The sequence below is a fragment of the Cynara cardunculus genome (assembly GCF_001531365.2).
Source record: "Cynara cardunculus var. scolymus isolate 2C chromosome LG 9, CcrdV1, whole genome shotgun sequence".
NCBI classification, from domain to species: Eukaryota; Viridiplantae; Streptophyta; class Magnoliopsida; order Asterales; family Asteraceae; genus Cynara; species Cynara cardunculus.
Genome location: NC_037536.1, coordinates 10,135,479 through 10,162,629, shown reverse-complemented (window position 1 = coordinate 10,162,629; position 27,151 = coordinate 10,135,479). Strand labels below are relative to the sequence as shown.

The 27,151-nt window shown below is 36.2% G+C and overlaps 1 protein-coding gene across 1 annotated transcript; it reads right to left on the bottom strand.

Annotated features, from left to right (window-relative positions):
- Positions 1-207: 207 nt before the first annotated feature.
- On the bottom strand, positions 208-26,899 carry LOC112518561 (regulation of nuclear pre-mRNA domain-containing protein 1A-like). The gene is made up of 8 exons (XM_025126299.1): positions 26,627-26,899; positions 26,027-26,136; positions 24,013-24,260; positions 14,330-14,485; positions 14,077-14,224; positions 2,379-2,518; positions 2,008-2,043; positions 208-1,082 (listed from the first exon to the last, which is right to left on the bottom strand). Exons 1-8 carry the CDS (start codon positions 26,677-26,679, stop codon positions 411-413), a joined length of 1,563 nt encoding a protein of 520 aa, XP_024982067.1. The 5' UTR covers positions 26,680-26,899; the 3' UTR covers positions 208-410.
- Between the last annotated feature and the right edge of the window lie 252 nt (positions 26,900-27,151).

Genomic DNA, 27,151 nt, shown 5'->3' with positions numbered 1-27,151 from the left:
TTTGAAGGACTAAAATGGAAATGAATTGTAAACCATAGGAACGAAAAAGGTAATAAATTATAGACCATAGGAGTAAAATCGTATTTTCAAAACCATAAGGATGAAAAGAGAAATTTTCAACAAAGCACAAGGACAAAACGTATAATATCACATCTGCTGCTTTTGCTATTACGAATGCGCATAGACAAATAACAGGATCCCTAGGAATATAATGAGAAGGGCCCACTCTTTATGAGTAATACGATATAAGGCACAGTTAAATTTACTTGCAGTTAGTTACACCTCACCTGGAGTATATTGCAACATAGAAAGCACAGGGATACCAATACACAATACAGTGAAATAAACTGTCTGCTAGTATTTTATCTGTCTAGATAGATTCCTATTATTAATATACAAAACGGACGAGTTCACTGGCGAGGCACAGGTGGTGGTGGTGTAGGCTGATGGCTTTGCCCGTAAAATCCAATCCCTGGAGGCCTGTAGTATCCACTACTGGCAGTTTGCTGGTGGTGATGGGTGGCAGGCCTCATCAACCCCATTGCAATATGTGATGGCAAAGGGGGTGGGGGCGGTAGGCTGCTGCTAGCCCCCCCATATCCATAAGGCATCCCCCCCATCACTAAACCAGAAGACTGAACAAATTGATTATTAGCTGGAGAAGTTATGGATGGTGGAGGAGGTGGTGGAAATGATGTTTGGTTAAAATACCCTCCTGAACTAACAGCATCAGAATTGCTGCTTAAATCTGACACTGACATTGGTTTTTCTAGCTTAGGTCTTTTTTCTGGAGAGAACATGGTAGAGGAGAATCCAGCACCGCTGCTGATTGAGGCAGCCTCCTCTGCAACTAGAGAAGAGAGAACAGATGTAAGCATCTGTGCAGAGGACGTTGAAGCAGCAAGCTTTGCAGCAACAGCGGCTGCTGCAGCTTTTTTGTTCTCTTCTTCAGTAACATGTGTAGTTCCAAAAGACATCGACTGGCCATCAACAATTGTCATGTCACCTGGTTGGTTTTGAGTTGCAGGTGATACTAATTTCTTCCTCAAATTCACAGCATGATCAATTTGATGTCGAGCAACCTGCAGAATCATCAGCAACCTCCTCAGGATCTTAGTTAAAAACATAAACATTTATGATCCTAAACCATCACAATCATTTCATCTTTCTGGTAAAGATATACTATAAGTGTAATAAAATGTTTGAACACGGAAAAAACTGTGATTAAAATTTAAGCTATGTATTTCCTAGTCCTCTCTTGAGCTTCGTGGACATGGTACCATCAGCCAAAAAAGCTAGGTAAACCAGGCAATATTTGTTAAGAGTATTTACACCAGATAGTTTGAAGACAAATATTCCCTCTCCAATACTCCTGCATATGCATTTGAAACAACTCGGTTGCAGGTAAGCCATTTATGGTTCAGTGCCAAGAACAGATAAAAACGCACGATCCTGTCCAGCTGTTGCTCGTTGCATCAATTTGATGTTGGCCGTCTGCCAAAGAACTCTACAATGTAGATGGAAAAGGGTGGAAGGCAAGAAGGGTCCTTCCAACAGAATCGGCAAAAGGCATGTGTACTTGCCACCAAAATTGACATAACAAAACAGAACCCCATGAGAAAATTAAAAATGGTTCTTATTTTACCCTCTTCTCATTTGAACCTGCTCCTATGTGTGTGTGTATATATTAGAATCAAAATATTAATGAGTTCATTTATAACCACCATGGGCATCCTAATTTATGAGGCTTCATTGAACTTTTGCTATGAATAAATGCTTTTATCATTATTTACCATAAAAACATTATAGAAAGAAAATCTAGCACCTACGGAAGTTGCAAAGTTAAGGGGCATAATGACATTCACAAATATACAGTATTACCATAACTGATCTAATGACATTTAAGTTCCCAATATTTTAGGTAACTATCGATTTCAAAAATATAAACAGCTTAAAGCATGGAGAGAAAGAGAGAGAGAGAGCGAGAGAGAGGCAGAGAGAGATTACCTGCAACTGATTGTGAATAGCATCCAGCTTCAATTCCTGAAATATGAATCATGACAAAAAATTAATCATGTAGAGCGTAAAATCACTCGAAGCGATTGTAATCTTGAGCAAACAACTAAAACGAGTAGATTTCTGAGTTTGTTAATTCTAAAGTTCTGCTTTTCAAATTCAAAATTGACATCAATGCCAGGTTTTTAGTTTTCATATGTTAATATTGTAATACCCTATGATGGCTTAATGTAATAATCTTTTTTTATTAACAATAAGAACAAGTCTAATAAACTTTACATGGTAGAAGCAAGTCACTTGACACCCCAAGGTTAAATCACAAATCCTTTTTATAGGACCAAGGAATTAATATAAAATCATACTTGATCCTGTAGTGCTACTTTAAGCTGGGAAATCAATGACGTTCTAGTCCTTTCAGCCGTTTCAAGTTGGTTGACACATTCTTGTAGTACATTTTCTTGCTCCTGGATCTCCTCTAGCAATGAAGGGCCTGGTAGAACTCCTGAACAACAAGATACAAAGAATTTAGGAACATAACTAAGTACACCAAACTATCAACATATCAATTCCTTGACAAACTATGTTACTCAAATAGTAAGCAAAAAAAAAAAGCATCCTGCATCACATCAAGCAGGAAAATGTATTTATAACTTAATTGGATGGATAGAGATAAAAAAGAACAACATTCAGGTATACAAGCAATATGCAGTCCTCGATATATTATAGATACATCAACCAAGTATCCACATTATATAGAAAAAACAGGTACACATACATTCAGCTAGGTATGGAAATGGTATTTGAAATTCAGAAAGTCAAGGCAGATATCATCCATATGCACTCAAGGTGGTTTATACATGGGGATATGGTCATACATGCATCCGAAAGTTCAATTTTGGAGAACTATAAAGTTAAACCATCGATACAATATCAAAGTTATAGTTGTACAACAGTTTGATATTACTAGCTAGCAATGTTCGGGAATAAAAAATAGAAAGAAATTTTCTTAGATAGCTCGACTGATGTTTCAAGAGTTACCTTTTATCACTCAGAACATTGTTTCGAAGTTCATATTGCAACTTTAGGATCGTCTATTATAAGAGTTAATATTTAAATGTTACTGTGGATGTTCTCCCAAGATTGTCAAGAAAAATCAGGAACATTTTTTTTCAGAAAGATTCAATCTTGCCAAACCGGAAGTACATACTTTTGAAGATGGAACTTGCTTTTTGTCAGATATAAAGAATAACTAAATCCCAATAAACTCTGCTGGTAACATATACTGTTGGGTACACATATGGCATAGGTTAAAGAGAGTTACATTAGGTTTAGGCATCCTACTTATATTAGTCTTAGAAATACTTCCTTGTTGCAATTAATTTTTCCACCGCTCCAAGACTCTTTATCAGTGTGCGAGTTGCGTCTCTATGAATTGGTATTCAACTGGATCTTAACTGTTTCATGGTTTATGAAGCTAAGGTTCTGGGATCGCAGACTACACAACCAGCAGAAATTGCCGCCTGCAGTCATCATAGTCTTGGCTTCCAGTTCATTCCACTCATTATTTCCATTTTATCTGATGCTACAATCCAGATCTTATACATTTCGTTTTCATCAAGCAACGTCCCCATGTCTTTCTGCATCATCTTGTTCCACCTTACTCCAAGACTCCAGATCTGATGCATTTTGTTTGGGACTCTCATCATCCAGTTTTTTCTTCTTAGAACTTTCAATCAAATCTGTTTCCACTGCTGGAGAGATCATGTATTCAACCTCCATGCACACAAATAATGTAAAGGAGGTTGAACTTTCAATCAAAAACATTTTGTTCCATGCTTATAAACAAGATCTCTACATCCAAATGAGCAGCCTAAAGCAAGAAACTAACAAGGTTCTAGAACATATTAGAGAATTTGAGCAGTAGAAAATGTGGAAAACTCATAATAATGTAAAGGAGGCTCGGAAACACACAAGTGCAAGATTTGTTGGCTACAGTTCCTACAAGCCCGCGGTTCCTGTAAAGAGTACTCCTAAGGAGACCGAATTTGTCTCCAAGCCTTCCAAAGATAAGGAGAAAATGGGAGAAACATCTCAAGAATTCAAGGGGAAGAAGTGCTTCAATTGCCATGGTTTTGGACATTTCCAAGCCAAATGTCCCAACCAAAGAGCCCTTACCTTGAAAGAGATTGAGAACTTGCAAAGAGAGGTTGATACTGAAGAGGAACATGCGTATTATGACTCTGTTGAAGTGGAAATTGTATAGGTTGATTGTGGTGATAAGAAGAGCCTTGCATACGATTGAAGTTTCAGATTAAAAACTTCAAAGGGAGAACACCTTCCATTCAATATGCACCATCAAGGGCAAGGTGTGTAGTTTGATTGTAGATGGAGGAAGTTGTGCAAATGCATCTTCAACCTATATGATGGAGAAACTTGGGCTCTCTATTCCGGCTTCATGCAGGCGAGTTGCACTCTCTTTCAAGAGGATTCGCGGCATGTCCCTTATCGGGGATCCCTGGGGAAGAGACGGTCAAATACCCATCCTTACAAACTCCAATGGCTCAATCAAGGAAATGAGGTAAAAGTTGCTCGTCAAGTAGTTGCTCCTTTTCCATTGGCACCATTTATCATGATGAGATTACTTGTGATGTTGTACCTACGGAAGCTTGTCATTTGTTGTTGGGTCGGACTTGGTTATTTTATAAATATGTCTACCGTAATGGGCGCTCAAATACGTATTCACTCTATGTTAGTGGTAAGAAAATCACACTCTCTCCTTTGAAGCCTAATGAAGCGTCTTAAGGCTGAAACTAAGACTAAGAATGAACGTGCATTGTACATGACTCAAACTAAGGCTGAAAATGAGTTAGTGATACCCTGTTTGTATTCTTGTCTTGATACTTGAGAATGATGAAGCAGAAAAGAATGTTGAGGTTCCTCAACTGGTGAACGCTTTACTATTAGACAAGAACTAGCGGTTTACCAACTGTCACAGAGATTGAGCATCAAAGTGACCTTATATGGGGTCAATACTTCCCAACAAGGACTGCTCCCTTAATGAGGCTAAAAATTGCATTAGGGAGGTAGACGATCTAGTTGCTCAAGGCTATGTGAGGCCAAGCATGAGCCCTAGTTCCATGTGTATGTGTGTTGATATTAGAGCTATTAATAGCATCACCATCAAGTATAGATATCCCATTCCATGGTCGGATGATATGATGGATGAACCAAATGGGTCCTGTGTGTTTTCCAATATTGATCTACAAAGTGGATACCACCAAATCAGAATGATAGATGGGGATGAATGGAAGACAGCCTTTAAAGTCCAGGGTGGTCTCTTTGAATGGCTTGTTATGCCACTTGGGTTGTCCAATAATCGTAGCACTTTTATAAGGTTGATGAATGTAGTGTTAAGGCCACTTATTGGGAGATTTGTGGTTGTATATTTTGATGATATCCTCGTGTCCTGCATATCTGATGAAGATCATCTAGCTCATCTAAGAGAGGGGTTTGATCTGTTGAGGAAGCACCAACTGTATGGCAAGCTAGAAAAATGTGACTTCATGATTCCTTAAGCTGAATTTCTTAGTTATGTGGTCTCAAAGCATGGAATCTCCATGGATCTGTCCAAAGTGGATGCAATCAAGTCCTGGCAAATTCCAAGTTCAATCACAGAAGTAAGAAGTTTTCATGGCCTAGCTTCTTTTTATAGAAGGTTTTTAGAAAACTTCTCTACTTTTGTTGCTCTTATTACTGATTGCCTTAAGAGAGGAACTTTCTCGATTGGTCTAAATCTGCCCAAACAGCTGGGTTCAGTAAAAGATGAGTTCAGCTCCTATACTTGCTTTGCCTCAACTTTAATTTGCTTTTTGAGCTTGATGTGATGCAAGTGGTGTTGGCATTAGGGCTATCCTTGTTCAAGAAAAACAGCCAGTAGAAGTGAGAAGCTCAATAGATCCAGGCTCAAATATAGCAGATATGGCAAGGAGTTCTCTGCCATTATTCCTGCTATTGATCATGGTCTTACTACCTCAAGCCCATGGTTGCTAAAACGGTTGAGGTGGTCAAAAAAACATCCTTGAGGCGGTGTCTCTTTGGCTAGGAGTGTGAGTACGCCTTCATGGGGTGAGGTGGTGCATGAGGCTTTGAGGCAATCCTGAGGCATACGCCTCTAATAAAGTTCAATTTCTGTATGCGTTTCTTTAGTTTTTTATGAAAAAAATGGAATATTTGAAATAAAGAAACATAATCCTCATAAAAAAGGACTACAAATCTGCAGCATATACTCCAAAGTTAAACCTAGCTTGTACTTAATTTCTTATTTATACCATATCTTCACAAATAAAGGTGCTTGGTACCATACCTTATCTCTCCAACAACTCGGCAGATCTCTCAACTTTCAAGACCCACCCACATTTGTTTTCTTCCCTCTAATGAAGCTTCACTCAACGCTCTCACTCATCAGGTTTGTTTTATGAATGCCTTATCTTCTTTTTGTCTTACCAACTCCATGATCTTCATACTCCTAGTGCATATTTTGTCCAACATAAGTATGAACTTTTTTCTTTTCTTCTTGAATATTCTGTTCAGATACGCACGCACAATAAGAGTTTAAGTCCAGGATTTTAAAATTGTCCAGCATATAATACTTTTTTTGGTTTTTTTCTGTTTCTGGGTGAATATTCAGTCCAACATATATTTTTTTATGTTTCATCGTGAATAATTAGTATCCAGCATAAAATTTCTTTTTCTATTTCTTCATAAATATTCAATCCATCATATCTAAAGTTTTCTGTAATAATTTTCTGTTTTTAAAATCTCTGGCATATATTTTTTTTCTGTTTCTACGTGAATAGTCGGTCTAGCAAATTTCTTTTTGTTCTGTTTCATCCTATATATATTCAGTCCAGCATATGTGAAACTAGCTATGTGAAGTTTCTGTTTCTTCATAAATATTCAATCCATCACATGCAAAGTTTCTGTAATTTGTCAAATAATCCATATATATGTGTATGTATATTATGTCCATAAGTGTATCAGTGTATCTAAATTCTAAAAACCAAATTCTGAAATCTGTCAAAGCATGTGTGTATCTAATGTTCTGATTTTTGTCCAGCATGGTATGCAGCCTATGTGTATATGTTTGTGTATCGATCTATAGCTGTGTATATTTTTTATTGTGTTGTGTTTGCCTTCAAATAGTTAAGTTCGAATGATGACTAGCACCAGACACAAAGCAGGTTCACGAAAGGACCCTTTGTGGAAGTACGGTGTAGAGCATGAAGTGTTTGGAGAAGGCGAAAAAAAGGTTACAAGTACATCAAGTGTAACTTCTGTAGCGAAGTCATTAAGAAAGATGAAAAGAATGAAAGAGCATCTCACATGCAAAAATAAGGATGTTGCAACGTACCTTTAGAAGAAAAAACCGAGATCAAACGATATTTGAAGAAATGCCAAGAAGCAAAGTTTCCTTCTCAACGCAATTTGGAGAAGATGGTAAACAATGACGCCTACTTTGTTGGTGGTTGTGCCAATATTGGAAATGCCATTCAATCAAAGGGCAATTTCTTGTCCGAGTGTTAGTGATGGAGGTGTTAAGAGGACCAATGGACCGGTTTGTGGCAAACAAAGGAGACGACGTGAATGCCAAACAGATGCAAGCAAACACGAAAAGGCACCGGAATCAAGTTTGCATGGATATTGCAGGATGCTCTTATGAGAATGGCATGTCCTTCCATATTGCAAGCAGCCCATCATTTATCAATATGGTGCGTTCAATTGAAAATTATGGTTGCGGACTAAAACCTCCAAGCAGGCATGACGTGCGCAATTGGATGTTAGAATAAGTAGAGACTACATTTGTGATCGTTGATGAAAGAAAAATGACATGGAAGAAAACAGGGGTTTCCTTGCTATCAAATGGTTGGTACGCAATGAGAAGTAGAAGTCTCATAAACTTCTAGTCAACAATCAACTTGAGACTGTCTTCTTGAAAGTTGTGGACGCATCTAATTGTGTGAAAGATGCAAAAAAAATATTTGATTTTCTTGACAGTGCGATAGAAGAGATCGGAGAAGATATCGTGGTCCAGGTGGTTACTGATAATGCAAGTCCATACAAAACTACGAGCTATGCTGTTATATCGGTCAGAATACGAAATATCGGTCAGGACCGATATTCGATATATCGGTTATATCGGTGATATATCGGTCCAAAATAGCGGTTAACATAATATTTCTTAGAATTATATATATATAATATGTATTAATTAGAGTTTAGAAATATAGTTTCAAAATTAAAACATCACATCATCTAAAGTGTTCAAAAACGAGCTAATATAAAAGAAAGAAGAAGACCGTTGTGGAGGCAGATCAATTTCAGACCTAATTTAAGTTACCAAGCTCAAAAAACTAGGCCCATGAAGTAACAAAAGCTCAAATATTTAATCCCTAAAAAATCGATATATCGGTCCGATATTTGCATCAAAATATCGCTAAAAATCGGAAAAAATCGGAAAATATCGCCGATAATATCGGGGACGATATTTTGACCGATATTTATGGACCGATATTTTCTCTAGGAGCGATATCCGATATATCGCCTATATATCGACGATATATCGCGATATTAACAGCATAGACTACGAGGCAAATGTTGATGGAGAAGAGGAAGAGTACGTATTTGACTCCTAGTGTGGCTCATTGTATAGATTGATGCTCGAGAAGGTTGGAGAATTGCCATAACAAAAAAAATGCTTTGCTTGAAGCAAAAAAGATTAAGTAATTTCATCCATGATCATCAATGGGTGTTGAGTTTAACAAAAAGTATGCAAACTCCGACCCGCCATCACACGACTCGCTACTGCTTTGTTCACTCTAGAAAGCACGTATGAGTTGAAGCAACCATTGCAAATGATGTTTCTTTCAAATGATTGGGTAGGTTGTGCAGCATGGGCAAAGAAACCTGAAAGGATGTGAAGAAGATTGTAATAGATGAGGGTATTTTTGGGCCTAGTGTGGTTTATTCCGTTAAAACCACAAAGCCTCCTAGTTGACGGTGACACTGCTAGGTTTCTTTATGGTGAAATGGATGAGGCTAAAAAGAAATTAGCCAAGAATTTGGATGAAGATGAGCCTTCCTACAATGAGATTTGGATATAATTGATGCCAAGTGGGAGGAGCATCAGTTGCATCGCAAATTGCATGCAACTGCAAATTACTTGAATCCTTGTTTCAGATAGAGTCCCAATGTCTCTAAGCATCCGGATTAAATATGGATTGTACCGTTGCATGGAGAGACTCATTAAGGATAATGCATCCGACGATGAATGGGTTGCAAACCCAAATGATGACGAAGATGACGATAGGGACAATGTACCAATTGAAGTTGACTATGGAGTTGAAGATGCAGGCGTAAGTTCATCCTCAAGGAAGAGAAAAGCTATTCAAGTGGATTTGGATGATGGAGAGGTGGAGGGATAAAATTTGATCATATTTCATGAAACTATGACTTGTGGTTTCTCAGACTTTACGTTTTTATGACTTGGTAGTAATTTTATGCCTTTAATATTCTGATATTGGATTATGTTTTTAAGACTTGGTAGTAATTTTATAACTTGGTAGTAATTCTATGACTTTAATACTTTGATATTGGATCATGTTTTGTATGATATGAATTATGTTGGAACTTATTTGTTTACCGCCTTCAGACTTACGACTCAAACCCCCTCAAGGCTTACGCCTCGCCGTGCCTTGCCTCGTCTCGTGGTTCTGTACTTTAAAACCTTGCTCAAGCCCAAACAATTTGTCTTATTTTCTGATCATGAAGCTCTAAGTATATTAATGGCCAACATAAGCTAAATCCATGACATGCCAAATGGGTAGCGTTAATACAGTCGTACTTGTTCGTGTCCAAGTATAAGGTAGGTTCCTCTAATATGGTGGCAGATGCTCTATCTAGAAGACATGCTATGTTGTCTATTTTAGAAGCAAGGGTTTTTAGATTCTCTTTTACCAAGTTGTATAAGGATGATCCATGTTTTGCTATTGTCCTACAATCTAACCAAATCTAGCCAAGGGACCTTACATGTCTCAAGAGGGGTTCCTCTTCAAAAATGGCAGATTATGCATTCATAAAAGCTCAATTCGAGATCTGTTGATAAGAGAAGCTCATGGAGGGGGGTTGGCAGGTCATTTTGGGAGCACCAAGACCTTGAATATCTTAAATAACATTTTTGTTGGCCTTCCATGAACAAGGATGTGCAAACTTTGATTGCTAGGTATTCTACTTGCCATCAAGCCAAATTTGCCTCCAATCAAGGTTTGTATGCCCCACTTCCGGTCCAAATCATCCTTGGAAAGATCTGAGCATGGATTTTCATTATGGCGTTGCCAAGGAACAAAGAGAGTGGTGGTAGTTGATAGATTCTCAAAGATGGCACGTCTTTAAAGAAATTGTTCGTCTGTATGGAATTCCTCGAACAAGGATATAAAGCTCTTCATCAATTACTAAAGACTGGGTACAAGATTCCTTTGTAGTACTTCACATCATGCACAAACCAATGGAGAAACTGAAGTGACTAATAGGACAATTGGAATGCTCCTTAGAGCTCTAGTCAAGAAAACAATAAAGTATTGGATCTGAAGCTTCCTCATGTTGAGTTTGCTTTCAATAGAGTTCCTAATTACTCCACCGAGAAGAGTCCATTTGAAGTTTGTTGTGGTGTTAATCCCCTCACTCCCATTGATCTGGTTCCTCTTGGATTAAGTCGAATGAAAGTTCTAATGCTAAGACTAAGGCAAAGGAGATCAAGAAGATGTATAAGCAAGTCAAGGCTAGAATTGAGAAGGCAAATGAAGCATACAAGACCAGAGCTAACAAACAACATAAGCTCCTTGTGACAAGGTGTGGGTGAATCCACGAAAAAAGAGGTTTCCCTCCAGAAGGAGAAACAAGTTGATGCCGACAGTTGAAGGTCCATTTAGGGTGTTAGAACGATTTGGAGATAATGCTTAGTACTTTTAATGTTGGAGATTTAATCCCCTCAAAGACCTGATTATGAACTCAAATCAAGTAATGGCCATTCAACCGGTTGTTAGCCATTTTAAAGAATTGTTTGATGACAAAGAGGGCAATGGTTTCACCTTGCTGTACATCTGGCCTACGGCTATCTTACCTTACTTTACTTGCTTTCAATAAAGCATCAGTCTATGGAGCCATTAGATTTTGAACCTTCAAATGTTGGAGCCCTCAGGTGTTGGGGCCATCAGATGTTGAGTCATTAAATGTTGAACCATCAGTTGTTCAACGCATCAAATGTTGAACCATCGGATGTTAAACCTGTCAAATGTTGAGCCATCAGTTGTTGGATACCCTTTTTCTCCACGTTTTCAACTGATTATGTAATACGATTCCATGGTCCCCACGAATGCTTTTTACATGGTAGACATGACCAACTTTTCTTTTAGGAGAGCTGAAAATGTAAGTGCCCATGATGTTTTGTCCTTTCGCTTCCTTTTATTGTTTGCCACCTTTTGTACTTTGGGAACAAATCCCCTTTTTGGGAACCTTGCGCTATTTTTGTCTAGGGTTTTTTTACCTTCTCTCCTAGATATAGAATAGAAGTTTTCCTTCTATAATAGTCAGTTGATGATGAATATGAAAATGAATGGAGTTTCCCTATTTGCTTAAATCTTTCTTATCCTTCAAAGATATTTGATCTTGGTGGATTTAAGATTTCCCTTTATCTTTGATCTTGGTGGATAAATTTCCTTTATAGATTAGAGTGGTGGGTTCTCATCTAAGTCATAAGTGTTCCTTTATCTTTGGTTGTGGTGGCTCGGTCATTTGTGGTTCCAACCCTTCTCCTTATTTATCCGTACTTGGAGTGGTTTTGGGATGGATATCATATCACCCCTCCCCTCTTTTTCTTCCCCTCCATTTTACGGATCTTCACAAATATTCAATTTGATTCAAACTATATGACAATATCCATCCCGAGGAAGTAGAAATGCAATCGATTTTTGTCTTCTTGAAGAGTGGGGTTTATGTTTTAAATATAAATATATAAAATAATAATGTATTATATTTATACATACTTGTGTATATACACTATAAGTAATGATATATATTATAATAATAACATATATTATATTATAATATAATAATAAAATATTATATATATATATATATATGAAATTCTTATAGAACGATAAAAAAATGATAAAAAGACCTAAAGGTCCCTAAGCTAATGGACTTTCCAACAAAAGAAAGTCAGGGGGACCAATAGTGAAACATATTGGCAACCACAATGACCAAAATGTAATTAGTTCAAATAGGAAGTAGAGTTGAAAGTGAGTGGCAACCACAGGCTCCAAAAATGTATTTTACTCGACAATTAATAAAGACATGCACTGAAACATGTTGTATCTCTCCATATAATAATAAATAGCTTCTTTTGGGCTTAGCGCAAGTTGTATCAAAAAGAGAAGGGAATTAGAGGGGGGGACAAACTTTTAAAAATGAGTAGAAATGCTTTAGTGTACTACAACAACATTCTTTGTTGGCTAGCAACAAGAAAATAAATTTGGATTGTATCCTCACTTATTTGAATTATCTCATTCCATATGCTCGTCGATTTTATCTTACTAAACCATATACCCCAAAGTAACAGTACTACTTTATTCATAACTATCATACTTGGATGGCAAGCCCAACTACTAAATTCCCATAGAAAAAATATGCCAAAACCAAAGCATTTGCAGTAAAAAGGTTTGCTTGCATGGTTTTGACATCCACACCTCCCCTTTCTAATATAATGTGGTTTGGTATGGTTCCAAAAAATTCATGCTTATTCACTTAATTTCTAAAATTTCCAACAAAATCAATTATGCGAGTTCGCTTTATTTGAAAAACATAATTTTAAGCCATCAACTCATCTAGAGAGGGAATACTATCTTGTTTTAACTACCATACTCGACAACATGTCCAATAACCCAATTATGAAACTATCCTACTACAAAGATAATCACAAGTTGAGCTTGTAGTTCTTTGGTACATCAGAAAAACTTACTTGGAATGCACATATAAACTGGATGTACGCTGAAGGATGCATAGATTACACACCTATACACAGATAACTTTTTATAAGAGCTAGTGTCCAGACCAACGCTCTTACGGTGGATGCCAATGTAGGTTGGCGTTGCACAACTTTATGCATCTTAATAGACCTACTTCTGTACTTATCAACAGTAACAAAGCCGAATATTATGACAAAACTATCAGCAATGAGCTTAAACTGTGTTATTAAGTCTATTACTCACTAACTTCATTTCAATAAACTAATAGAAAGTAGAAACCGAATATTGAAGAAAGAGAAAAGGCACATGAGTAATGTCGCAAACTATAAATAGTTTCTCTGCAAATACAATCTCAATTCTGAATGGAAACATAATACAGCAATAAGTTACCATCAAGCATGCATCTTGAATGGCATTAGGCCTGCCTCCTAGGTGGATCAACCTTGGAGGTCGCTGGATTAGATCTCCACATCTTCCATGCCAATTCAAGAACTATAGCATTGAGTTGATTATATGTAAGGTGTGTCAAGTGTATAAGCATGTCAAGCACATAGTCAGGTATTTATAGATTCATAAAGCACCAAAAGAACCAAGTGTTCATAAACAAAATCCCTAAAAACCAAAAGATGTACTAGTGGAAACATCTTGAACAGAGACAAACAAGCACAAAACAACTGAGCACGTCACAACCATGGAGAAATAAAGCCACCTGCTACTTTTATGGCCAAAAATACCGAATAAAATCATTTGGAACTTAATGCAGGACAACTTTGGCTATATACGATGAGTATTTTTCTAAAATAGTGATTTAAAAACATTAAGGTAGATAACACAGCCAACTATCATTGCTGAAAACTAGAATTCAGTCACTCAGGAGTGACAACAGAAGTGAACTTCTATGAATCTAGCTCCTGCATGCATAAGGATCATTCACCAAAACATAAACTTGCCTTAAAAATAAGTGTAGATATACATCCTTTACCTTTACTTTCAATATCTCTCTCCAAATCTCCAAACCGACGAACTGCACCTTCACAGTTGTTTAAGGCGGTATCTTCAGTAGCATTCTCATCATGTACCAAATGGAAAGCAGTCATTATCTTTTCTGGGGTACCCCCAATAGCCAATTTCTGAATTCCAACAATGTAAACAAATTTCAAGTAACCAATATTAAAATCAAATGAAGCCAAAGAGATGCAACAATAGGTCAAAATCAAAGCAAACCCCATACTCACAAGTCTCAATGAGTTAGCATCCCTCTTCACTATCTTGATGGGGTTAGAGCTCTTTCCATTGCTAGCCAACTGAGGGAGAGGACTTTTACCAAGCATTTCATCTTTCAAGTTCTGACCCCGAGATCCAAAGACCCTCCTTTCATCCCATATGCCAACCTTTCAAAGTAATGGAACCAGCAACCAGTCAAATCGCTTAACAGTTGTGCAAAATTGTTGTAAAATAACAGGACAGCAAAGACAATACATTATTATGGACATATGGTAACGCCATTATGAGTACATATCAGACCGAAAAGGGTCAAGAAACATAAAACCATAAAAATATCCTGTGCATCTAAAACACTCCTCAAGTTGCAGCATAAATATAGAAAACCCCCAACATGCAACAATTAGGATCAATCTGAAACCTGCGGAGGCCTCAGTCAAGATATCTGGATCCGCAACCAAACCTGAACGGAAAAAGGTTCACACGTTCATGACCATTTCTTTCACAAACACATTGGCATGTTTGGTATGCTAATGAAACACCTATTCTTGGGATGAGCATTAGGCATTACTTGGATGAGGTATCTCCATTAAACCAGATGAAGCCTAGCTCCTAAACAAATCGCATAACTGAAGTCAACTAACATGTTGTACGACACATGATATTTATCTTTGCACTAGAGATAGAAACATTGCTTCTTACTTTTTCAAGACACAACATTTCAGCAAAGAAGACAATATCAGGTTATCGATCCGTTGTACGCACAACTTGTGTGAAAAGAAATAACCTGCAAACCAAGGATGCCCAGGACAGCAACAATATGTGCCCTTGAGATACTTCAAGCTCTGCAACAGAACCTACTGGGCTCCTAGCAACTAGTGCAAGGGGCACACTTGCCAAAAAAAAAAAAAAAGTGACTTCAAGATAGTTTAGCTTCTCAACGAACTTACAAAAATCTTGATACCAAATAATAATTGATACCATAGGTAAACTCTACAGCACGCCTCTCTATCAAAAAGTAAAAAACATTTGTAACCATTGTACCCGCCTTTAGCTTTCAAAAAAATCATTGTAATTGTTGGAAAAACCTTCAACATTTCCAACAATTGTGCTTAAAGTTAGGCTTGAAAAAAACCATTGTAGTTATAAAGCATGGGCTAAAATGTTCAAGCTTTACAAGTATAATGTTCTCTTAGGATTTTTTTACAAGTAGAATCATTATTTTGGAAGCTAAGCCAAGTCCAATTGTTACAATATTTTCCACTAAAATATCAATGACGTACTTCTTCTTTTTCGACCAATATCAAGGATGTACTTTCTCAAACAAGAAATATGCCTTTGTGGGATCTCGACACCTTAGCCACTAAAACTCCTAATTCCATTTCTCGAAAACACTCCAAATGAAGAACTTATATGTTGCAAACCTACATAGAGATTGTCAATAATAACAAGATTATGAAATGTGCTATTGATTTCAAGATCATGAATGGTGCATGAGCGATTGCAAATACATGCATAAGCCATGTTGTTATAAAGATAGGTCTTTGGTATTTCCAACTATCACCTTTAGCCACTAACCACACCTACAACTAAGCAAAGAAAGTGTACACCTACTTACACCCAATGGGATCCTCGTGAAAAGAAAGATCAACATAGTTATGAGTGTCATTTCTATTGGGAGTGAGATTGGAACTTTGGGTTGTTTGTTTACCTCTTAATAGTTCCATTGAAGACAGCCTCTGAATCATTAAGAGGTGAATCTTGTTTGGCAAAAAAAAAAGTCTGCCTCTTAATGGTTCTAAAACCCTCTATATGATTTTGTATCATGGGCCTCTCTTAATCATTCAGCGCCCTAATTTCGTTGTAAATAATTACCAAATAATTATACTTCATTTTGCACTATATCATGAGAGTATCTTAATCATTCTGCACCAAACCATTCATAAACTGCCAAACAGCCCCTTTTTCATACATGCCTTTGTGTTCATATGAACCAATAAAACTTAATTAAGAACTAACCAGACCTTCGAATAAGTAAAAATTGTGTACACCTACTTAAACCCAATGAGATCCTTATCAGTGGATCTTCCACACAATCACAAATTTCAATTTTCTAGAGAGTGAGCTGACGACAGCCATGCACCAACTGTGTCCGCGTTCCCGGCCCAGACTCCTACGGGAGGCAGCAGTGGGGAATTTTCCGCAATGGGCGAAAGCAAAAGAAAATAGAAATGACTAGTCTTAGAATATAGTTGAACCAAAACACCTATTTTTTTGAGTGATCATATGAGAACTTGTGATATTTACTCCATGTCCTTTGTGTCTTATGAGCCCAAAAACATAAATTTTGAAGGGATAAAAGACCACCGGAAGCATGTAAGAAATAGGGTAACCCAAAGACCCGGTAGGTTTACAAACAGTCAAATACAAATGTAACACCTGCCCAAGTGAATATTTGGAGTCTCCAATCCATAATCAACATGCTAGTATTAAAATGTTTTTCTTTGGAGTGTAAACCACATTGATTTGTAAAGGGTCCAAAAGATGGCAAGCAACTTCAACAAGAGTGTGGTTTCTCTATGGAAGTTTGGTGTACTATCAAGAGGGATGCAGGTACGAATGGGATTGCAGATTCGTGGGATGACATATTGTTGGGAATATCAAGTGGACAAGGAGTGCATTGGTATGTCATGCATAAATTATGCCTTGCGGCTACTGTCTACTATGTCTAGCAAGAGAGAAATAAGAGTTTATTTGCCAATCAGAGACGCATTGCATCTCAGCTTGCTAAAGAGATTAGAGGTGTGGTCTTTGCAAGATTGGCTTGGAGGAACAGATGTTGAGTGACTATGAAGACCATTGATGGAGGAACAGATGTTGAGTGACTACGAAGATCATTGATGGAGGCCAACAATAAGATGTTTGGTTTGAGGATTCATCTTCGGCTTTGGAGTATTTTATGGAGACTAATATCGAGCATTTCGTTTATTATGTCTCGTTACTCTGTCTCTTTGTGTCTTTTTTGGTTGATTGTTGCTTGGTACCAAGCTTTGTGCTTTGTTGTAGCTTTTCTTGGGGGTCCGTTTTTAACTCTTGTAACCTTTATTTTCCATCTTTTACAATATTGCCAGAAGAAATCCTTTCCAAAAAAAAAAAAGGAACTTCAATAATAGTAGAAGAAAAAAGAAATCAATGTACTCCGCCTAAGTCATGAAGGAAGGTCAAAATATACAAGAAAAAAGGTAACAAGACTTGCAGAATGTAACAACTACAAAAAAAGAGGTATGGTCATAGACTAAGATATATAATAGCCTACGAGAACACACCAACTAGTGTATGGTCAAGTGCGGTAAGCCAAATTATGAAAAGCATTAAGGGAAAAAATGCAGACAAAAAACTTAATAATGAAATGGATGATATAGAGGAATAAGAAATGATAAGGAATTCCCCCCATTATAAAAGAAAATGGCATGCAAATAATCAATTAAAATGGTTGTATGAACTACATTCCTTCAAAACTTGAGTAGTGAAATATTATGAATCAGATATTGTACATGTTACCTCTAATAAATATCAAATTTAAGTTCAACACCACCATTCGATTGAGGTGTATATGCTCAAGATGGCCCATACAAAATATACTTGCTATGCAAAAAACTGGAAAATCAAGTGAGAAATTTATCCTTTGTTATGCATGTCAAAGATCAACATAAGTATTAAACTAGTTTTAACTTGATTACAAAAAATTGAGCCATTCAAACAAGGCTTCATGTGAGAAAATTATCCTATGTTTTGTGTTTTCTATTCTCAATTTTTTTGTGATGCAACAGAGTTGTGTTTTTATTTGACAACATGATGAGAATTTTTCTGCAATTCTATTATTTATTTTTCATTAGTAGATGAAAATTTAGAATAGGCAAAAGTCCCTCATCTGACTACTTTGACTTCTCGAAAAAAGGTAAAAAACCTCATGAAATCACATGTCAGGCTTTCACAAAATTCTAAGCACATCAAAAAATTTCAAATCACTAAACAATCAACATGCAACAATTAGGTCCATTTTAAAAGACATGTCAAAGCTAGTCGTCGGTAGAGTTGGACCCATTAAATTTATCAGATGATGCCATGATGATCAAAAGGGTGAAAGGTAATCATTATAGCTATGTTGGTTGGTTTCTTGCATTTGCAAGGAAGGGTCACACGTTCGACCCTTCTCATAGCCGCTTTCCACCAATTTTTTAGAACAGCAAAAGCTACAAAAACCAAAATTAAAAGCGAAAATGTCGGGATTCAAACCTCCCACCCTTTCGAACAAAAACCTTAATCCGATGACCAAGACCAACTCAACCATGACAAACTTTTGTCGTTAGTTTAGTTTTAAGAAATATAGGGGAACACAATGAAACATTATTGTGGCATCCTTAAGGAACGTAATTTTTTTTCATCAGGAGAGAATCATAAAGTGGTGGCACAGGCCACCATATGCCCCAACATACATCCCCTCCCCAGTTGTTGGTTTCAAAATACTGTCTCTTGTGTGGTTTGTCACAACAACAAAGGAAGGCCAAATAAAAGAAAACCTTTGAACTCTATCTAACCCACAAGAACAAGAGTTGAATTATCGATGCAAAGTTGAAGTCAGCCAAAGTGATTTGCAAGTTGACTTTTTTTTTCACTTCAATGTTAAACCCATCTCTCATGCTTCACGCATGTTTTGTCTCAAGGTTAGCACATCCATCCGACAACCTTAACCATGTCAATTCAACATCAATTGCTCATCTGGGCCAGATTATTAAGACGAACTAGGCAAGAATAAGCAAATGGAGCCTCACCACAAAGTTACCATGAGTGGAACAAAGGCGTTATAGCACCAAAATAGTTAACAAATACTTCACATATATGTCAATACTCTAATAACAATCCACAGATGAAAAACCAATATCAAACTTATACATATTCCTATATTAAAGAAGATTAAACATACTAAAAGCCATAAACATGAGATACATTGAAGTATCAAACCAACAAAGTGATGACAGAGAAGAATGTGTTGATCCCAACACATAGTTATATTACATTAGCTATGTGTTTGTCCTTTCATGTGTATTTCTCTATTTATCCTTCGCTGATCCATACTAAACAATACAAATATTTACACTTTTTTCAATATTCTTTCATAGGATTAAAAGTCCAATCACATGTTCCCTTCAATGTGTGTTGCCCTGCAGGTTATGGCACTATAGTAAAAGTTGATATGAAAGATATATAAAACTGACATTAAGATGTATTATATAAAGAAGAGGGCAAGTCATGAGGTTTGCTTTGGAAAGAAGACATCGTGCATTAATTAAAAGGCTTGTACTATTATCTTCCGGATAATGCTATCTACTGAGATTAAAATGTTTGGACAACTTTCTGTTAGTATAAAAAGGTCAAGGAGTTGGTATTTTTTAGGGGAGTTATGAGAGTAATTTTTAGGGGAGTTATGAGAGTAATTTTTAGATGAGTTCTTAGTCTTAGTTTTACATTTAGTAAAGTAGTTTTAGTAGTAGATTTTGAACACTTATATTTCAGTCTTGTAATTAACTTTTGTAGTTGTTAACTTATTGCATTTTCTTTTCTCTTTTCATCTTTTTTTGTTTTCATATTTTGTTGACGTCAAGAGGGCAAAACAGAGCGTCGCCAATGCTGCAGCATTAAGTGGTGGTCCAATACTTTAAAGAATAGAGGGAAGGCCCCCCAGTGAACACCCAAAAACCATGCATGGGGGGAGATCTTTTTATGGTTTTTTAGTTGTGCCTCATTTGGTGCCCCATCAACCACCAAAACCCCCAACCAAAAAAAAGAGCCGCCACTCTTAATGTTGTTATTTTGTTATTAATTTTGTTGGATTACGTACAAATATTATATGAAAAGGGATATGTTAACATTTGTTAAAGATTAGCTATGTGCAACATAGATTTTATTACAAATTAGTTTTGTGGTTTATTCTTTTAGCCATCTGGTGGTTCACTATGAATCGTCCCAATTCTGTTATTCGGTTTAACCGAAATAGTAAAAAATAACTGAAATTTGAATGGAATGTTATATTTATTCGGTTAACCGATCTGTTTTAGTTCGTTTGAGTTATTTCGTTTCAAAATATTTTAATATTTTACATGTGCCCCCAGTGACCAAAGTTTTTGGATCTGAAACTAGCAGCATTGCTTCCTAGACCTTAGTTATGTCTTTAATTTCCTTTACTTTTCGGCAATCTTAGGTTAGGCTAATTTTTTAGTGGTGAGTGTGTGAGAACCGAGTAGAAACCAAGACACTGTAAGGTGTCATCTTTCAATACCATATTCATTTTGTTCAATTAAGGTTTGTAATGATAATAATAACACCTGGACATGATCACTCATCCAAATGTTTGTTGTTGAAATTGGGGAACGAGAACTATAACGAAACCAAGTTGAGTAATGCAATTCTAAGCTCGGAAAAATTCATCAAAGTAGCAACGAAATTTGTACTTGTTTTGCCTTACTTTAAGAGATTATGATTGTGCCATGTCTGATGCTATATCTACGTAGAAATATGAGAACACGCATTTGGATGACAGCCTCTGAAAACATGGAAAAGTGTCTATAAGACTATAACCTACTAGCACGAGTGATGTTGTATGATGCTACAGTATAATACGCACTTCATTGTTTTCCGTTGAACTTAAGAGGAACCTTAGCCCCATGTTATATATTTACTTTCTATTTCTGAAGTTAAAACCCAAAAATCAATCTTAGACATTGCCTATGAAGTTGGCTTTTCACCTTGGTATCTCACGACTATTAAAACCTATCCTTTTATACGATACTTGGTTTAACCAATACTCTAGTACAAGAGAGTGGATACTTGTGCAATCCTAATACTGATTTTTGTGCTTATACAAACGTTTATGAGATTTTCGGATCTCATGCACATCACCCTGCTTCTCTTTATCATGACAGGATCTATTTGTAATTCAACCATGGACCAATAATTGAGGGAACAAGACTTGTACTTACAAAAATTAAAATCCAAGAAGCGCATGAAATTTGTCGTCGACAAACATTGGCGTGATGATGAATTCCATGTGGGAGACCATGTTAATCTAAAGTTACGACCTTACAAGCAAACTTCTCTAGTTATACATCCAAATTCTAAGCTCTCACCACGTTACCATGAACCTTTACCGATAGAGAAACGCATCGGCCTTATCGCCTACTAGTTGCAACTTAGGTTATTGTTTGTGGCGTTCCCACAGTATCTCATCTACTCATTGGTCTAATCATTGGTGGAACCGCAAGAGGTCAAGGCAGTCCATTATCAGGAAGAAGGTTCTTCCCTGGAAGTCCTAGTCGGCTCAAAAGGCTTGCCTTCCTTTAAGGATACAAGGAACGAGTATCCATCACCAGCGAGCAATTTCCATAATTCCACCTCGAGGAGAAGGCATCTCAAACAGCCGAAAGTATTGATACATTACCCACACAAACAATTATCCACACTTACTATGGATCGAAACATATCCATATTCAATGATATATATTCAGAATGTAAATAGATATGATACTAATCATACATTCAATCAGTTTAACATCTCCGTATATATATATATATATATATTCAAATACGTGTTTGTCTATTTATTTATCCATCAATAATCAATAGTATTTACTAAATAATATAATAAAGTGCATGTTTGGTCCTTGTGGTTTACCCAAAATCATACGGTGCGTCCCTAAAATGAAATAATTATAAAAAAATATCCCAGCTTCTTATATTTTCTCATGACCTGGATCCTTAGTTCCATATTTTGTAAAGCCATCGGTCCCTACTCTAACTCCCACTAACTCAAGGGTTGTTTGGTGTTTTTACCATTTTTTTGTCTTTTTCCCTTTCATTAAATAAGTAAGAATATTAATATTATATACACACACCATCATCAACCAACACCACCACCCAATTCAAACACAAATCAACAACATTTTTGTATAAATTCATTCCAAATAAATGTATGATACAAACCCTAAAACCAAAACCTTATCAAACCCTAAAATCAAAAACCCAAATAAATTGTAAATTAAAATAGTAAATCAATTGTCGAATCTAAATCTTCATTCTGATGGTGGATAAACACATAACACACACCACCAACTCGTCTCGATCTTCAAAAATGGTGAAGGATTGCCAATGCCACCAACCCATCTCAATCTCTTGAAATGGTGAAGGATTTCTTGCTATCAATCTCTAGAAATGTAACACATCTCAATCTTTAAAATTTGAAGCCTTATCCCATCTTTATCTCCAATGTTCCGATGGAAGAGATCTTGATATCCATAAGTTGTTCTAGGGTTTCGAAGAGGACGACGGAGGAAATGCATACCCTTTACTCTCGATCTTCAGATGTTGTCTATATCTCGATCTCTAGATGATGTTGTCTCGATATGCACGGGTTATCTCCATGTTTCCTATAGATCTCCAAAAATTTATATATATATATATATATATATATTGTTTATTTTACTAGAAAATGAGTTAGTTATAAAATGACCAAACTATCCCCGAGATAACAGATTCTTTTCAATAGAGTTGGAGGCAGGACCCAAGGTGAGAGAAAATGAAAATCACCAGATGTTTTCCATAATTGTTTCATTTTAGGGATGCAAAGTGTGATTATGGGTAAACCACATGGACCAAACATGTAATTTACTGTAAATAATATTTTTTTTATCCAATCCAAATTTAGTTGATATGTAATTTATTTTCATATTATAATGTGACAATTCATTTCTTCTTACTTTCTTTTGGTTATTAAGTTCTTAGTTTCTATGATTAGATTGATTATTTCTAACTTCCAAAGTTTACCTTAAGCATTATTTGGTTTTAAGTATAGTTTGGTTTTTAATAAAATATTTGATCTACTATTTAATTCTCTTCATTCACTATTTTTTAAGATAAAAGTATCCAAATACATTATCAAACACAGGTCTTAGAATAATAAGGAACATATACAAATATATATATGATTCCATTTACCATCCACTAGATACAATATGAATGTCATGTTTGAATATCCATCACAATGTTGCATATACAAATTCAAATATCAAATTTATTAATCAAATGAAGAAAAGGAAAATGTGCATCCAATTTGTTCAGCATCCATTTACAATCCTATGTGTGCATGCTATTACAAATGTATCACACTGAATGTACTAGCAACATGCCAATAGAGTACAAGAAAGGGGAAGGGGAATGGTGTATTTATTTTCCACTTCGATGCTAATACACACATTAGCATGTCCACCTTGCAAGAGGTTATTCTTGTTCTCGTACAGCAATTTATACATGCATACCACAAGGCTAAAAGTATACTTTGCATATATTCAAGACTTGTATTGCGAGAAGAATCAGGCCATCAAAAGGGTAATGTATTGTATAGGGAAAAGATGATAAAAATATGTGTAAAAAAGCCCCAGCTCATACTTGATAATTAAATCCAAAAGTGTAAAGAAAAGTAAATAGAAGATAAGAATGTAGATTCATAAATATGTGTTGGCATATTTAGATCTGACCTCTACATAAGGAAATATATATATATAGTGTATATTATACCTCTGCAACAATTCATTGGTGCAATTGAAAGGAAAAAAGAAAATATAGATAAACTATTAAAAGAAATTACCAGTCTTGATGCTGCTTTCTTTCCATTTTCATCACCATGTTCATGAACATGCTTAAGGGTTGAAGGCATGACCTTCCAGAACTCATTGACAAACTCATTGCCCTTCCGCCTACTATTCTGCAAAATGTCATTGGCCAGGTACAGAAAAGAAACATGTTGCTCTCGCTGAGCAGATTTGAATGATTTATGCCATATTTCAACAATCTGTCTGGCTTTCTTCCTCTGTGAAATACACAATCGAGATAATGCTAATTCAACATTAAGGAAAACCATAGACGCAAAGGACACAAGCCTAATAGATACATGCACCTTTATGTGGCATACCTCAAACAGAGTTGTACTTCATGTTATACTTTCCCTATGTTTAGTGGTATTGACAAATGGAGCATGAAAGATAGCAGAAAAAAGAAGGCCATGACATTGATATTCCACTGCGTACCACATCCCACACAGCTCAGAAAAATGAGAATCATAAAACCATTATTAGGAGATACCAACAGTGATGACCTACAATTGCTTCACATAATACTATATCATATATACAATCATTCATCTTCAGAAAATGTGCAAGACATTTGCAAACATCAGACTTTCCCCTTCAGATCTTGAGAAACTTGTTAAAGATAGATATTTGACTGAAGGCAAACAAAACCTAGCCATTCCAGCAACATGATAAAGACGAATTAGAAGATCAGTAAACCCATTTCAAATTTTTCATGACAGTACAAAAGAAAAAATTGTGGACAAATAGTTTATTTAAATCTTCCCTTGGTTGAAATCAATAGCATCAGAATTTTTTAAGTTAAGGCATTAAATATTACAGTTGGCTGGACCTTAGCAAAATGCATGAAAAGCATAAAGATCAAAAGGGTCGGTGCACGCACCTCCTATATTCATGAGGTCATCGAAAAACATGACAACTCAACACTTTGGTTTCAAATCCAAATACTCAACATTGTCAAACATATATCGTATAATGGCAAACACTGATATTAATGCCCAAGTACACATGAGTATAGCGTTATCACATTGAATTCTTGTATTTGTATAGAGAGAATAATGTAGGGCAAACCAAATCAAGGACTTGAGTTTAAATCCATGAAGAAAAGTAAAAACAACAAAGATTTAGGGTCTTTACAAAGTGAGAAGTGAAGTAAATCTTAGAGAATAGTAATCAACTTCAAGACCAAAAAGTTGAAGTCTTGAAGATATTGGTAAAGAAAGCTGGAACAATGGTTACTACTTTGGTATGACTTATGTCTTCCACTTAAGACAACCAGACTACACAGCACAGATGTTGAATCCATAGTCTGGATCAAAATTGAACTTAGATTCCAAAAATGATGTTCAAATTTGTAAACACCAATGTCCTAAATGGTACAAGGCGTGGCCTAGCGGCTAGGTCAAGCCAGCCTTAGAAACCACCGCGGATTTTTCACGGCATAGCATAAGGTAGCAAGCGTGTATGTATATATAATATATATACATTTATGTTTCTGCTGTTACCCAACGATATTGAACAATTTAAATTAATATTAAAAAGAAAATATTATATTGATGTATAAAGCTTACAAAGAGTATAAAACTTGAATTAAAAAAAACACGCCATGGAGTGCCTCGGTGGCACAACACCTTAAACAGCCAACATGGGTGCTAATGGGGCATGAATGTTGCACCTTGTCACCATTGCATGCTTTTTAGAATGCTAGTATACCCAGATGAATCTATTGTATGCAGATTAAAGAAATTAAAATAATCTAATTGTTACACGTTTATGATTGGCTTAATCTGGACATCCAACTATAACTACAGTCCATGCATTCTTCTCTTAGGAAAAGCATCTCTCTACTCGGCATAGGAGTGCATGGTTTGGATAGAACAACTTCCGTTCCTATAAAATACAACTAGTGATGATGTATCTGACCAAATGATGATCAACTAAATTACTAGCCATCAAATGTATGTCTTTGAATTACAAAGAATCATAAAGGGTTCTTTCTTGCCAAAAGGATACACTCTATACTTTGTTGAGAACTGTTGAGTTTAAACAACTTGTCGGCCAACATTTGTCCATCAAAAACATCATCACTCATCCTGATAGCTGTGTAACTAGATTCAAGAATCCTGCAAATCACAAAAGATTATGTGTTAATTCAAGAAACACAAACAGACAACATTGAAACAAATACAAAGCATTGGTCATCCTGTCAAACCCAGATAAGAAGAAACACGAGGATTTGTTAATTGTCACTGTTGCAGATGTTAAGTCATACTTGGTTTTCAGCTTCTCTGATATGAAATTGGTATTCAACAATGCAAAATCGAATGCGATTGAAAAAGACAGAAGGATTTCTAGCATTTGAAGGCCAATACTCTCCCTAAGCCAACTTCTGTTATTTATACTAGCTAGCAACAGAAAGTAAAATACCCCACTATTACAAACCTCTGCATACCTACATATAATCCCTTTACCACAGCCATATTGACTACTTTCCAGGACACAACAATACCCGGCGCACAACTCTCACCTTGTCCTCAAAGTGGAAAGAAATAAATAAGAAATTGATTCGGATTCATTACATTATCGACCCAATAAGCTATAATTGAAGTAAACCTTTCATATCTAGCTTCAAAAAACCACTGTAGATGAGAAACCAAAACCTCCATTCCCTGGAGCTATATCTTTACCCACTTAGAAATCCCCTGCCCTCAGATTAAAAGCAGATATACAATTTTAGGTCAAAAACTCAAAAGAGAACAGTAAGCCAAGTAACAAACTAACAACAATCAAATCAATAACTAAAAATTGATACAAATTACAAAAGACAAACAAACCAAATCAGATTAGGTCAAATAGGCAAATATAAAATTTAGGGCATATATACGATTTTTGAGTTAGGGTTTCGGGACAAAACCTGATTAAGAGAGCTGAGGCTGAGTCAGAGAGCCGAGGGACCGAGAGAGACAAGCAGGGGAGGGGAGTGGGGAAGAAGTCCGGCGCCGGCGAGTCGGAGTTCAGAGTCGAGATGGAGTGCGAGACGCTGCTGGCTGCACCTTGGAGAAGAGAAACAAACAGAAAGATTCAATTTTAAAATATATAATAGGCGTCTAGTTTTAAGATTCAATTTGGTCCCTAGAT